The sequence below is a fragment of the Microchirus variegatus genome, assembly GCF_963457635.1.
Source record: "Microchirus variegatus genome assembly, chromosome: 6".
In the NCBI taxonomy this organism is placed as follows: domain Eukaryota; kingdom Metazoa; phylum Chordata; class Actinopteri; order Pleuronectiformes; family Soleidae; genus Microchirus; species Microchirus variegatus.
The window spans coordinates 26,844,819-26,858,976 of NC_139807.1; the positions used below are offsets into that span (position 1 = coordinate 26,844,819).

At 40.7% G+C, this 14,158-nt stretch overlaps 1 protein-coding gene across 1 annotated transcript; it reads right to left on the minus strand.

Moving 5' to 3' along the window:
- Positions 1-1,514: 1,514 nt before the first annotated feature.
- On the minus strand, positions 1,515-13,864 carry gas2b (growth arrest-specific 2b; the record flags this gene model as incomplete). Its single annotated transcript, XM_083890857.1, has 7 exons — positions 1,515-1,751; positions 7,882-7,989; positions 8,087-8,645; positions 9,558-9,621; positions 11,236-11,377; positions 12,389-12,501; positions 13,642-13,864. The coding sequence occupies 7 exons, from the start codon at positions 13,862-13,864 to the stop codon at positions 1,515-1,517; spliced, it is 1,446 nt and encodes a 481-aa protein (XP_083746983.1).
- Between the last annotated feature and the right edge of the window lie 294 nt (positions 13,865-14,158).

Consider the following 14,158-nt stretch of genomic DNA (forward strand, 5'->3'; position numbering starts at 1 on the left):
CACCAGCTCAGGCTCTTTACCTGTCAGAGAGGTGACGTTCAACGTCCCGAGAGCCAGCTTCTGCAGCCGAGGGTCGGACCCCCAAGGTCCTCGCCTTCGACCACCACCCGACTCAGACTGCACCCGACCTCCGTGGCCCCTCCCACAGGTGGTGAGCCCACCATGGGAAGGGGGATCCATGTTGCGTCTTCGGGGCTGTGCCTGACCACCGGACACTCACCATCGTGCTCTCCCCCAGGCCTGGCTCCAGAGGGGGGCCCCAGTGACCTTTTTTGGTTTTTAAACCGCTCTTTGTCTAGTTAGTCTCCTAGGATCTGCTTGCCTTGGGTGACCCTACCAGAGGCATAAAGCCCCCGACAACTGAGCTCCTAGCATCATTGGGACACGCAAACCCCTCCACCACGTTAAGGTGGCAGCTCCCAGAGAGGTCTTTTTTAAAATATTCTGAGGTTTTTTTTTACATTGGTACTCCCTGCATTCCCTGGACTTTATGAACAGAACAGCAGTGGTCACTCATTTCATGAAGGTGACAGAATCAGGTGGAGAAGAACCTTTGAAATAAAACAAACTAGAACTAAGTAAATTGTATGAAAGACACATAAAAGATCTACATAAAAACATGTTATCAGCGTTAATTAATTTTTCCTTTTAAAACAGCACTCAAACACACAATTTATTAAAAAGTTTCATTTATTTTAAAGGGAAGCTAAAAAAGAAACAAAAAAAACTTTAGCCACTAAAAAGAAATATTTTCTGCTGGAGCTTAGATTTCTAAGACTTCTAAAATAAAAGCTCAAAATCAAACTACAGTACAATAATAGAAAGACTAAATGACAATAACACAACAAGAAATATATAGAAAACTTAGTCATTGACATTCTCAGTTAATCAAAAAGACTAATCATTGTTTACGAGCAGTCATAGACCTTTTATAGTCACAGGTGGATAAAGAAATAAGAAAAATACTTTGATACCAGTTTTATGAAATCCATTTGAACAAAAAACTATATCTTGTGGTAAAAATGTGTTCATCTTCTTCTCACATTCATTCTGTGCAGGTGTTTAAAGGTACACTGTGTAAAATTCAGCAACATTTATTGGTGAATCTGTGCCTAAATATCCTTCAAACCTCAAAAGATGTTAAGTTTGTCCGTCGTGGACCACTGTAATGAAACATTGTGGTCCAACATGACGGCCTCCACAGTGTAGGTGTTTGTGTATTAGCCCCAAATCGTACTTCAACAAAAAAATAAGTATCATAGTTTTATCTTATCTACCTCAATTTTACAGATCCTCGTATCTTGTGAGCTCTGTCTTTGGTTTGAATTATCTTACAGACAGCCAATCACAAGCCCTGTTTTCTGCATGCTTATTGGCTCAGATGCTGATGAAAGGAACTCAGATGAAACCCTTTCTTTTCGTTAACCTTTTCTCTGATGTGTATTGAATCACTGTTGTTGCAGAGTTTCTGTCTGACTGAATGTTGTCCACTGCCAGCAGCAAGTTTTCAGAGTTTACTTCTTACTTCGGTAGTGATGGGCGCCGCCGACCACCATGTAGCTGTCGGGCGACGTGTTCAAAGTGGGCGTCTTTGCCTTTAACCTGAACACCCTGACCTCAGATCTGCCGACCACGCCTCCTCCTCCTCCTCCTCCTCCCCCTCCTCTGCAGGGGTCGTGTTTCTGCAGGTAGCTGATGAAGGTCTCCCAGCCGCCGCCCACGCGCACCATCACGTGACGCTCGTTCAGCATCTGCAGAGGCGACACGAGACGAGGGGAATGCTGGGAAATAAGGCGTGCGTGCGTTTCTGCACACAATCATACGTCAGTCTGATATTTACAAGCCTTTTTCCTGCTTGTGCTCTGCGAGGAAAACGATTGCTTTGTCAAAATCTCATTAAATCGAATGGGGGGGGCAACACCAGCTGAGCACACACACACACACATGCAGTGACGCACAATAACACAACCCCCCCCTCCCACTGAGCCCTGTTTTAAATCAAAACGTCTCCTGTACAGTCTTTTAATTCAGATATAACACATCCTTCACAGACAGCCGTCCTTCTCAGCTGAATTTCAACGGCTGCCATGGCAACCACTGCCACAATAAAAAACCTGGAAGAATGAGAGGAGACATTGAGATGAGTTCTGCACACACACACGCACACGCACACGCACACGCACACACACACACACACACACACACACACACACACACACACACACACACACACACACACACACACACACACACACACACACACACACTCTCTGTATACATTAACACTCCCAGGAGAAGGTCTTTCACCAGCATCCATCGTCTTGTCATCACCCCCTCACCCCGCCCCGCCCCCTCCTCCTGCCTTATCACCAATAAACCCTTCATTATGGAGCCATTAAGAAAGTGATAATACAAGTATGTGTGTGTGTGTGTGTGTGTGTGTGTGTGTGTGTGAAGGGGGGGGGGGATCAATGGCACAGACACACGTGGGCAACGCATGCAGGAGGACAGTGCAGATGTGTCTCAGCTGTCGTCCTGCAGATTAAAATGTTCAGGTTGACAGAGGTCAAGTCAGAGGTCATCGTGAATATAAACCACTTCCCTGTCTGTGTTTGTGTGTGTGTATGTGTGTGTGTGTGTGTGTCTGTGTGGGGATTATCACTGTGGCTGCTACTCATCCTGAAAACTACACCATGTTAAGATTATCTCCTCCAAAAAAATGTAATCTATATCATCACCATGTTAATTATCAGCTCCAATATGTGGATATACATTATGTGTGTATATAATGAAGATGTAAATATACATTTTACTTTTAAGATGTATGCAGACCTTTTGTTATCTTCAATAGTCATCATCTCAAGATTATTCCCCCCCAAAAAAACAGTTAATCTACCACAAAATATCAACACATGAATGATTATTTGTTCAAAAAAGCTGTTTTCCCTCGTTTCACTCTTTTATCAGTTGATAAAATCCTTTGTTTTCCCTCTGAGGTTTTTCATAACTCATAATATTTGCTACTTGTTGGTTATTTAGAATTTCCATGGTGATAATGTGCTGCTTCTTGCACATTGTCTTTGTCAGACAGACTCCTCCCTCTGCTATGTCTGGATTCCCTACTACGTCTCTCCTTTGCTACTGAAAGATGCATGAGTGTACTTTGGAAGCAGTGTTGTTTAAATGCTTGCCAGTAGGAGGCAGACTTTAGCCACTGCTATCCACTGCCTTTTGAGAGCTTCAATAATAAAGACATGTATGTTTTATAATCCCAGTGGGGGGCATCACATTAAACAGACTCATGGTTAAACAGTTTTTTTCCACAAAAAAGTTCCCTTAAAACCAAAAAAACTAATCATTAGCCTTAGCTAGTCTCTAAAGGTCCAGTGTGTAACATTTAAGAGGCTTTATTTGCTGAAAATTCATACACGACCCATCGGCAGTGCTGGCTGATGTTGTGACGGCACCTGAATGTCTTCCACTAACGTTGCCGCAAACCTTGTCCTCGCCACAAAGCTAACAGCAGAGAGCCTAATTGGGTGCAGAGAAGAAAGAAAAGCCTTGGTCTTTTTCAACACCAAAGAATGGCGGTGCACTCCAGAGCTGGCGTGATTGAATGGTCTCCATAGGGAGTAGAGAGAGACGGAGGGGAGGTGGGGGGGGGGTAGGACATTCACACGTGAGGAGGGGCCGGTCATGCTCTGTCGCTCATTAACAAGCTGTCTGATTAAAACCTCTTGCTAATGACTTTGTCTCGGTAATCAATAGTATCTGCTCTCTAAAAAGCTCTGTACACATCGAGTCTCTCCTGCACAGGAGGAGCACAGGTTATCACGATAGACGGTAATTCACACGTGGCGTGATGAATGGAGTCAGGGTGACTGTGCTCCTCTGCTCGTAAACAAGCTGCAGGTGCATTGTTGCTTGTCAGTGTTCGGCCAGGAAATGTGAAAAAGGGGAAGGTGTAGAGTCTGCAAACGAGTAATTATGGTGGTGAAAAGTGACGCGCGGACACGGTTTTGTTAAGACAACATGTTTGCGCGGCTGTGCAGAGAAGGTCGGCACAAAAGGTCGACAGTTGGAGCACGATGTAGAAAACACAGGGATATAAAATCAGTGAGGAGGTGGATACCCCCCCCCCCCCGCCCCCCTCCTGGTTTTAATTTTATGAAATATTTTAAGCATACTAAAAAGGTTAGTGTACAACAGTGACCTTTAGACTTTAAAATGGTTACTGTAATCCCAATTCAAAACACTGTAGAGCAGAGGTTTTAAAACTTATGGCCCTCTAATTGATTTCAAGCAGCCTGACAATGTGTGTGTTTTTTTAACACTTTTATTTTGAAATTATGTGAAATATCATCATACATGAGCTCAGTTGTTTTTTTTCCACACTGTTGGACTTGTTTTTCACTTGAAAACCAGAGCTTCCAGGTCATTTTAGTCATTTAAAGCTCACATAGAGTGGTCCTGTTGCACATAATGTTAGTTATGGAGGTCTACTTACATACATTAACTTGTTTTTATGGTCAAAAACCTCCTAGTTGCTGTAAACGAGTCGATAGAAATCCTCTTTTCTGACGCTTTTTCCCAGCCGCGAGATTTGAGACTCAACTCTCTCACCCAGAAGACAGAGTCTTGTGATTGGCCAGTATATTCAGCACACTCAGCACCCTCAGAAGCACAGCTCCCCCCTCTGGAACGGTGGATGCACTGCTCGTTATTATCAAAACATTGTTTAAAAATAGTCCCTTTTATGACTTTGACTCAGACCCAGAGTCAGAAGACTCTGTCGCTCGTGAAACACCTCCACAACGGACGTTATTCTTCTTCTGCGGTTCAATGTACGCAACCGGATGTGCCCGGACTAGTGCCCGGAGCAGGAGGATCTGCTGTTCAGGAGAACCGGTGTTTACGTAACCAGACCGCATATATATATATATATATATATATGACGCAGATACACACTAAAAAACAGCGTTAATTGGAACTTCCGGTCTAGGTCCGCTTTAAGACCCCTGCATTAGAGAGTTGGTTGCCATAATTTACAGGAACATAGAGACACAGACGGAGGTCACATATTAAAAAAAATTATATTTGTTGCGATAAAGTAGCAATAATTGTGCAGAAGTCACAAAAATTGACAGTTTTTTTTCCCCCCGATTTGAGTAATTTTTGCTTGGGTGTGGTTACTCTACATAGTTGGTGAAATTTTTGATTTTTTTTTCTCATCAGATTGTCCAGGTTGTGCTGAAAAAAAACTATACGAGACATTTTTATTGCACATTCTTATAGCCTCTGTATATATGGTATGTTTTAACATAGTAATGGGAAAAACAGCCAAAATACTCTAAGTGTTCTAAGGGTTAAATATCCATCAACAACATGTCTGATACGGGCTGAAAAACTATTTTGCTTTGGGTTTTTATCAAAGTTCTATGAGCTGTGTTACTGGGTGCATTTCCTTTATTTCTACTGACATATCATGCTAATTCTATGACTTGCATATAGCACCTTTAACCATAAACCATTCTATCGCTTGCTTTTTTTCCGCGATGAGGCGTTGAAACGTGTGATTGACAGCTCTGCTGCAGAGAAACAGATGTTCCTGAAGACTAACATTCTTCTCAGTCAAAGCAAGAGGTGACCCAGGTCGCCCGTAAACCAACACTGACAGCATTGATTACTCGTTAACAGAGTGTGAAGTCAATGCGATTAACAAAGCATTAAAGTGGTTTCAATCAGTTAGTCTGGGACACACATGTCCTGGTGGTTATTAATATAGAAGAACAGATTTTAAACATGCACCCTCTTATGTACAACACTCTGCAGCTTTTACGTGTTTTCTTTGTATGGATCATTGTATCAAGACACTCCACACACTGCGATGGTATCGTCACAGAGCGGTGTTTGTGTTTGTTTGTTTTGTTTTTTTCCCATCAGGTTTTTGAACTCTTTTACTGAAGGTCCATTTACTGGGAGCCCAGTCGTATCCTGACCGACCGGTTGCCAAGCAACGCTGCCTCCCAGAAGGCCATTCCTCCAGCCTTTGTGCACAGGTGGAGTCGAGAGGCTGTGACATCTCCATCCACCGGGCTCAGCCGCATAGTCTTGTTATGTAGGGTAGCACCTATGATGTGTTTTTTTATTTGATAGTCTATTAATGTCTCTAATTTTGCACATCTGTACATAGATGTGAGTTAACATATTTTTCACATTCTATATCATTTTGTATAATATATCATTTGATTAAAGCAACATGTGATGAATATCAATTTTGTTGCACGAACCTGATGCCAAACGAGTTGTTTACTTATGAATAAAACCAACTCATTTTAATGATGAGTGGTTTTTCTCTTTCGATCCTTACATTTTCATTCCTGTGACCGGCTAAAGCACAGAGGGAGTTTATATTTATGTTTCATTTATGCAACTATTCATATTTTTATGTGAAACCAAGCAAACAAATGCTGTAAAGGTATCTAAACATGACCACTGCAACGGTTGTAACATATATAGTCATCAGAGTCCCTGAGGTTATGCAAACCATTTTTACGGTTTAATCATGATTTAATTTCTACAAATGAATCAAATAATATCAGCGTATCAAAGTTTACTTAAATTAAACATTTACTGGAGTAACATAAAACTCATATGACACTTACATGGCTGAGAATCTGTGTCAGTTTTTACTTACTTATTCACAAAATGAATGATTTTGTTTCTTGAGCATCACGACCAAGGAAGCTGTTGGTGTTTAGTTGTCGTCTTGTGATTGTTTTATTTTGAAATGTCTCTGTCCTCTTGTTTCAGGTAACTTTCCAGTCTTGATTGTCTGCCCCGCCCTGATTGTTTCCACCTGTTCCCCATCACCGTGTGTATATTATGGTCTGCGTCTCCTTTTGTCTGTTGCCAGTTCACCTTGTCTTGTGAACCAGAGAATCACAATAACTCCCGTGTCTGTGTCTTGTCAGGAATTATCAGCGTTCCCTTCATGCCATCGTCAGGTTTTTGTTCTTGTGTTTACTACTTTGTCAAGCCCTTGTATTTCCTAATAGTTTTTTTGCTGAAAGAGTGATTTTGTATGTTGGCTTTAGCCCTGGTGTTGTTTGTGAGTAGTTTTCCCTCTTTTCCCTCCCGAAAATAAAAGTTTGTTTATTTTTTCACTTTGTCCCGAGTCGTGCAGTTGGGTCCAAGTCCTTGCCCCGGTGTGACACATGAGCATATTATTCTATTTATTATATTCTATTTATAATAATATTCTATTTTTCTATTTCATATTAACAGGAATTGTATATGTACATAAATTGTGTACATATGTACATAAAATTGACGATTTACATGCAAACACTTAGTATATTTTCTGTTTGTTAAAGTCTGATCATAATTATAATCAGCTCATTCTGAATTTGCTCAAAGTTGAGTTGGAAACAGCTTGAGAGAGAACCTTTTAAGTCATATCATGAATTGGTTTTTGGGCATTTAATTGAGTCATTGCAACTGTATACCTGGTTGTTTTTGAACAAAAAAATGACATGTAGTCATTCAAATTTTTACTTTAACAAATATGTGTTTGTTTGTGTTCCTGCACTTGCCAATATGACCAACAGAGGCCGCCAGAGGCTTGTTGCGTGAATGGGGTGAAGTCTGCCGTCTCTGATTGCCTTTTTTTTTTTTTTATTTTGTGGTGAAATCAGCACAGTTATTTTAAAATGTTGTACTGAAATTTCTGTTCGCTCGCTCAACTCTCAGTTAGAAACGTTTGAGTCCGCTTGACACAAACTAAAACGTTTCACATGATCCTTGATTAATCGGCTTTGCATGATATTTTCATAATGAACATTATGGGTTAGTGGTGAAGGTGAGTGTGAGCACACTTACCCGTATGTAAAGAACTTTATCCCCGACTCTGTAGCAGCCTTTCGGTTGCTTCTCAACAGGGAACTTGGTGGTGCAGCTGCAGGGGGGATTTTCAATGATGTTTCTCACCTGGAACAGATTTTTAGAAAAGTGTACACATAACTGTACTATAACTATAACTGAATCTTTTTTTTTTTTTTTAAATCACAATTAATAAAATGCATACAATGTCATCTAAAATGTTGTTGGTGCTCGTGCTCCTCCTGCTTGTGGATCTCCTTGAGGATTGTGGAGTTTGTGCTGCAGGTGGGGATTTGATGGGAGGTGTGACCGACGGTGCGGTGTGGTTGTTTACTGAGGCAGAGGAGACTTCCAGGGTTCGGCCAGGTGATGGCGCCGTTCGTGGCAGTGAAGCAGGTGCATTCGCAGAGCAGGGAGAGGAGAACAAAGGTGTTTGTGTCGACACTGTGGCTGTGCAAGGGTTAGAGGAGCGAGGAGGAGGAGGAGGAGGAGGGGGTGAACATGGAGGCACTGGGTTTGTTGTGGCTGATGGAAGATCAGAGGCAGCAAGGGCTTCAGACACACAGGTTGGGATTGGAGTGAGGGGCACAGGTGGAGGAGGAGGAGAGGGGTCTGTGGGTCGGGATGTCTGTGTTGGTGAGGACAATGGGGACGATGGAAAAAAGGAAAGGGGCAGAGGGGATGATGGAGATAAGCAACCCGCCGCCTCCTCCCTCTCTATTTCTCTCTCCAACTTCACCAGCGCTGGAGGTTCCACTCCATACCTGAGAGGAAGAGAATGTGAGGATAAAAGAAACAGCAAATCAAACCTAGAGAAGCACTCGGAGAGCACAGACCTTCGCCCAAGGCAGCTCAGTGCCGACAAAAAGCGCCCTGCCAGTGCGCAGCGTCTACGGATAAAATTTAATCACTTGTTCCTGGTCCCATTAAGGACATTTCCTGAAAATTTCATCCAAGGGCCAGTTCCAATTCCTATCTTAACCCTCAATCTTAACCCTCAAGCTCAACCCTTAATCTCAACTGGCCCTCAAAACCAATTGTAGAGGGTTATTTTGTCACTTAGAAATGGGACACCCCTTAAATGCAGATACGTCTTCAGACTGTAGGGGGCAGAATAACGCGAAAGCTGCGTCCAGTCTGTCAACTCCAAAAAAGAAGAAGAACACATTTACGTCAGGATTATTTATTACGATCCGTTTGTCAGTCAAGTTATTAGGTTGTCAGTTAGTTATAAGATGATACTTATACAAATACCACAACCACGGACATATTCAGCTGACAGTTACCACACACCATGGCTTATTGAAAAGTAAACAATAGCAAACGATCGCTCGTCCGCACCGGCCGGCTATTGACAAAAGATCGTAAAATAAAAAATAAATGTTACGCAACAATGACGTCAGTAATCCATAATATGGGCCTAAACTAAGATAATACAATGGTTTTCATCATTTTTATATCTCTATTAACAAAGAAAATACTTAATTTGTAGCTCACTCGCTTCACTGCTTTCGACACCATCTTTCTTATGTGAAAACATGCAATGCATTCTGGGTAGTCCTTGCTCCCAAGGGTGGTCTCGGAAAATCTCAATATTGAGGGCGATACAGCCACATAAGTTGAAACCAAAGTTGTTTGCACCGTGAACGGGCCAGAGTTTGCACGTTCAAACGTACCTGGCTGCGATTCTTCCCAGCTCCATCAGACACAAACAGACCTCCCGAGGCTGCTTGTGAAGGACTTCACACGGCACATAAACAAAGGGAAGAGAGAGAGAGAGAGGTCAGAGGCAAAAAGTTACTCATCTGAGAGGAAGAGATGCTTCCAGAGATAAAACTTCCACACTTTGTGTCAAAACAAAAACAAGAGCTGCGGCGTTTCAGGAGGGTCGCCGTCTTTGTTGTGAATCTCTATCTTTGAAGGCTGATCGGGAATTCTGAAGCTGTGGGCATGAGGGCAGGAGAGCTCTGTCTGTCCAGAATGTATACATTAAATAAAGGGATGTCTGTTTCAAACCAAGCCTTGGTTTAGTTTATTTAATGTGGAAAATTGCTAAATGAATAGAGGTGTATTTGTATGTTTATCTGCTGCATCAGTGCTGTCATCCCTGAAGTCGTTCATTCAGTCAGATGAAGTCAGTAGGCTCGTCTGCCTGCGGGCAGACTGCACTTATTCTTAGTGTGGGGATTAACCTGCACATTATCATTCTCACGCAGCTACAGCCGTGCAAAGACATGCCCAGGTAGGAAGTGTGCATGACTTGCACAGAGCGTCACATGTGAGTATTTATGTTAGTGCTAATGGATTTCGGAGAATTTGAACACATTTAAACACCATACCATAATTATCACATTTCAGCAGGAGGAGCATCATTATTCAATGTCAAACGTGTTCAGTTTTTTAGAATTGCGGCTCTTTCTGCTTTCAGCATGAGCATTTTTCTTTCTTTTCCTTTTGAGAAACAATATCCCAAATAAGATTCTACTTTTCTGATTTTAAACATTAGACAAGTTTCAATGACAGAAACATTACCCTACAGGTCCAAGAATCCTGTTCATTTAACTCAAGAAATTGTAAATTACCAATATTACAATGACAGTTACAGAGAGTTCTCACTACTTCCTGTCACATCAAATAAATAAACAAGTTATATATATATATTTTATCTGGAAATTATTTTATTTTATTTATTTTATTTTATTTTATTTTATTTTATTTTATGTTTTGTTTTGTTTTGTTTTGTTTTGTTTTGTTTTGTTTTGTTTTGTTTTGTTTTGTTTTGTTTTATTTTATTTTAGTAGTATATGTGCTTCACTGTTGCACAGAGGGGCTTGTTTTGCAATGTCATTTCACTGGGGTGTACTTGTACATCCACATGTGACAAATAAAAATCTTGAATCTTGAATATATATATATATATATATTAAAAAATAATAATAATAATAATTTCCTGTTAACACAGTTTTTCAATATCAATATCATCTCTGTACATAATACAACTTTCTAAAGTATTCAAACTAAACTATAGAAATGGCATTATGCAGTATTTCAATTTTGAATTTTAAAAACAATGTCCCAGAAAACGTTTTATTTATTCTGTTTTATTTACAGTTATTATTATTTTTTTATTTGTTCAGACAATAGTCAAAGGGTCAGAGATGGAACAACATCAAACAGTGTGAGAAAAATAAGTGAAGAAACATTAGAGAAATTCTCACACAACAGAAAACCAGACAAAAAAAAACCTCTTCTTGAATTCTTAAATACAGATTTTATTTACTTAACATGTCATGGACACATTAACTTGTAAGTTAATAATGTTCATATGATATAACATCTGGTTCTAAAACTCACCCAAATCTTCTGACTCAAACAAGTAAGCCTCATCCACACCGATCTTCCGACACCAGTAAAGGAAGTTGGCCGTGTTGTCTCGGGCGAAAAACGATCCAGAAGTTGCATCAGCTCGCCAGTGGATCACTCGTCTGATAAAAGGCTGTCGGTGATCACAGACGAGGTTTTATTTACACTTCATTATTCAGGTTGAATTGCACAGGATATCATTGTCATGATAGTAGACTTTAAATATAGAAACAGAAACATCCTCAGGGACAGACAGATCTAGCAAGAATGCCATTTGAATTAAAGTTTACAGTACTCAAATACTGTAAACTCCAGCGCATGAGAGCTAGTGAAATCAATGCAGGGTTCACAGTGTGTTGAGATCGGTAAAGCTATCTGAATTTGAATGCCCTCTTTTTTTTACTATAGAAAGCCTGTGAACCAATGGATCAAGCTGATTTGTAAGGATATTGACGTACAGTTTTCAAAATAAAACAGAGCTAGAGCACTGTATCTCTGTCTCAGTCCATCTTTAAATGGGAAAAATAATGGAAACGCGCTCACAGCACTAAGTTTTAACTGGACTTTAACTGGACTACTACTGTACTGGATAAACTGTCCCATATCTGCACATTTTCATCAAAAAGAGTGTGTCGTCACGAGATGCGTTTCCGTTTTGACATGCATTTCCGTTGTGTTGTCTGCTTTTTCGTTTGCGTTTTATGATTTGCGTTTCCGTTGTGAGATAATGTTGTTTAGTTAAATGCTTTTGTGTTTGTGTTTTCTGCTTTTGTGTTTGTGTTGTGAGTTAATATTTTTGTGTTTTCTGCATTTGTGTTTGCGTTGTGTGATTTGTGTTTGCGTTGTGAAGTAATGTTTTCGTGTTTTCTGCTTTTGTGTTTGCGTTGTGTGATTTGTGTTTCCATTTTGAGTTAATGTTTTTGTGTTTTTGTTTTGCATTTGTGTTTTTTGATTAGCGTTTTTGTTTTGTGATTTGCGTTTGTGTTTTGCACCTCAGGGCCACCGTACTAATGTGAGCCTTTTAATTTGAAATTTCTCTCAGCAATGTTTCTAACAGGATCTTCCAGATGTGTTAATTCATTGTTTTGTTTCCTTCACTTCTTTATTTTTGCAGGTTCGTGTGACATTGTCATGGTTGTCTCACCTTGCCGCCAATGTTGCTGTGGATCATCTTCTCCTGGAGCAGCTGTGCCATCTGACAGAGGACAACACCGTTATCCAACCTCTCCACGAGATCGTCCGCTGTGAGGTCCACACCTGAGCACACGACACACATTGTTGTGAGATATTAATTATATGCAGTAATATGTATTTTAAAATGTTCCTGTGGAGATGATTTTTTGTCAGGACTTCACGTAACTGGGCATCAGAAAGTTGATATATATTTTTTTTCTTGCTATTAAGATGAACCTGTTTATGATTATGTATGTATAAAAAACAAGTCAAATTTATTAAGTTAGTATTGTAATACTGGGCTAAATAAAAGGGTAAAATTAAACTTAAAGGGACACTGTGTAGTATTTATGGGTTTATATGACCCAAAATCCACTTTTTTATACATATTATGTGCTCCTGCATTGTCTAGTCGCTGTATAATAGTTTTTGTCTCATTTTCGTAGTGTTTCAAAAAGTCATGTAAAATAACATGGTCGCGGGCCGCTGTTGCATTGCCACTGTTAGCAGCGAAACGCCATGTTTCTACGGGAGCCTGAAAGGACAAACGCGAGAGAACAAATCAAGCGTCGCTTTACTTGTAGCGGAAGTCCCGCCTCCACTCTCTCCGCTTCGTCTGCTACGGCCGTGGTAGCTCGCCCTCTCCCTCGCCTCACGAACCTCATCAGCTGACACGGAGAAAGACGACGAGGACGACATTTGACCGGCTGCGGATACCGTAGCGCTCAGGGAAGGGAGGGGGTGAGCAGAGGAGCAGTTTTTTGTTGTAAATTTCAGCCTCTCCTCTAGATGGCACTATAAACTACTTACTTCACCATTAACCAACTGCAAACAGAAACTGTAACTGACAACATGACTTTGCTGTTTTTGCCTGCAGTTTGTGCATCAGTCAGAAACTGAAGTGGTTGTGTCTTCATTCTCCAGACACTCTCCTACAGGTTGTGTCTTGTACGCACGTCTCTCGTGTTTCCCCTCACAAAGCAGTAGAGTGGTAAAAAAAAAACTCCCTTTCCCTGGAGTCGTAGTCACTGTTTGTTCCTCTAATGGAAAGCTACTTGAAGGATTTGCTGTAATAAGTAGGTTAATGTGTCTGCAGCTTCCATTCAAAGCAGAAGCCTCAGTTCTGTCTTATTGTTCATCCATACACGTGAACGCCTGACACCATATTTTGGACATAATAAATATATATTTATTTATTTTTCAGCTTTGCAAAGTTTGTCTCACCCATCATGGAGTTGAGCCAGAAAGCCAGGTCTTCTTTCATGGGCAGCAAGCTGGCGTCATGGCGATACGGCAGCCACTGGTTGTATTCCTGAGGACTGGTGAGACCTGGACCGGAGTGTCTGTGTTTTTCACTGGGAAGACAATTCATCCCCAACCCAGTCAGCTGCCTCGGACTCAAAGGAGCAGCCAGGCTGGTGCTCATCACTCCTTCATCTCTGTCCATGCTGAAGGTCCAATCTGTCTCTGGCCTGAGTTTGACATGTGATAGATGTGACTGTTGTTTGTTTTTTAATCAATTATAATCTGTCAGAATATCGTTAGTCTAAACTAAATTAAGACAATTAATGTGTTTGATTTGATTTAAAAATATGTTTATAATAATAATAATAACACATTTTATCTGGATAGAACCTTTCATTCAAAGATTGAAGCTCAAAGTGCTTCACAATAAAAGGAAAATAAAATGGTAAAATACAATACAGAGTGGAATACAATAGGAAAAGGCTAAAGTCAAGAG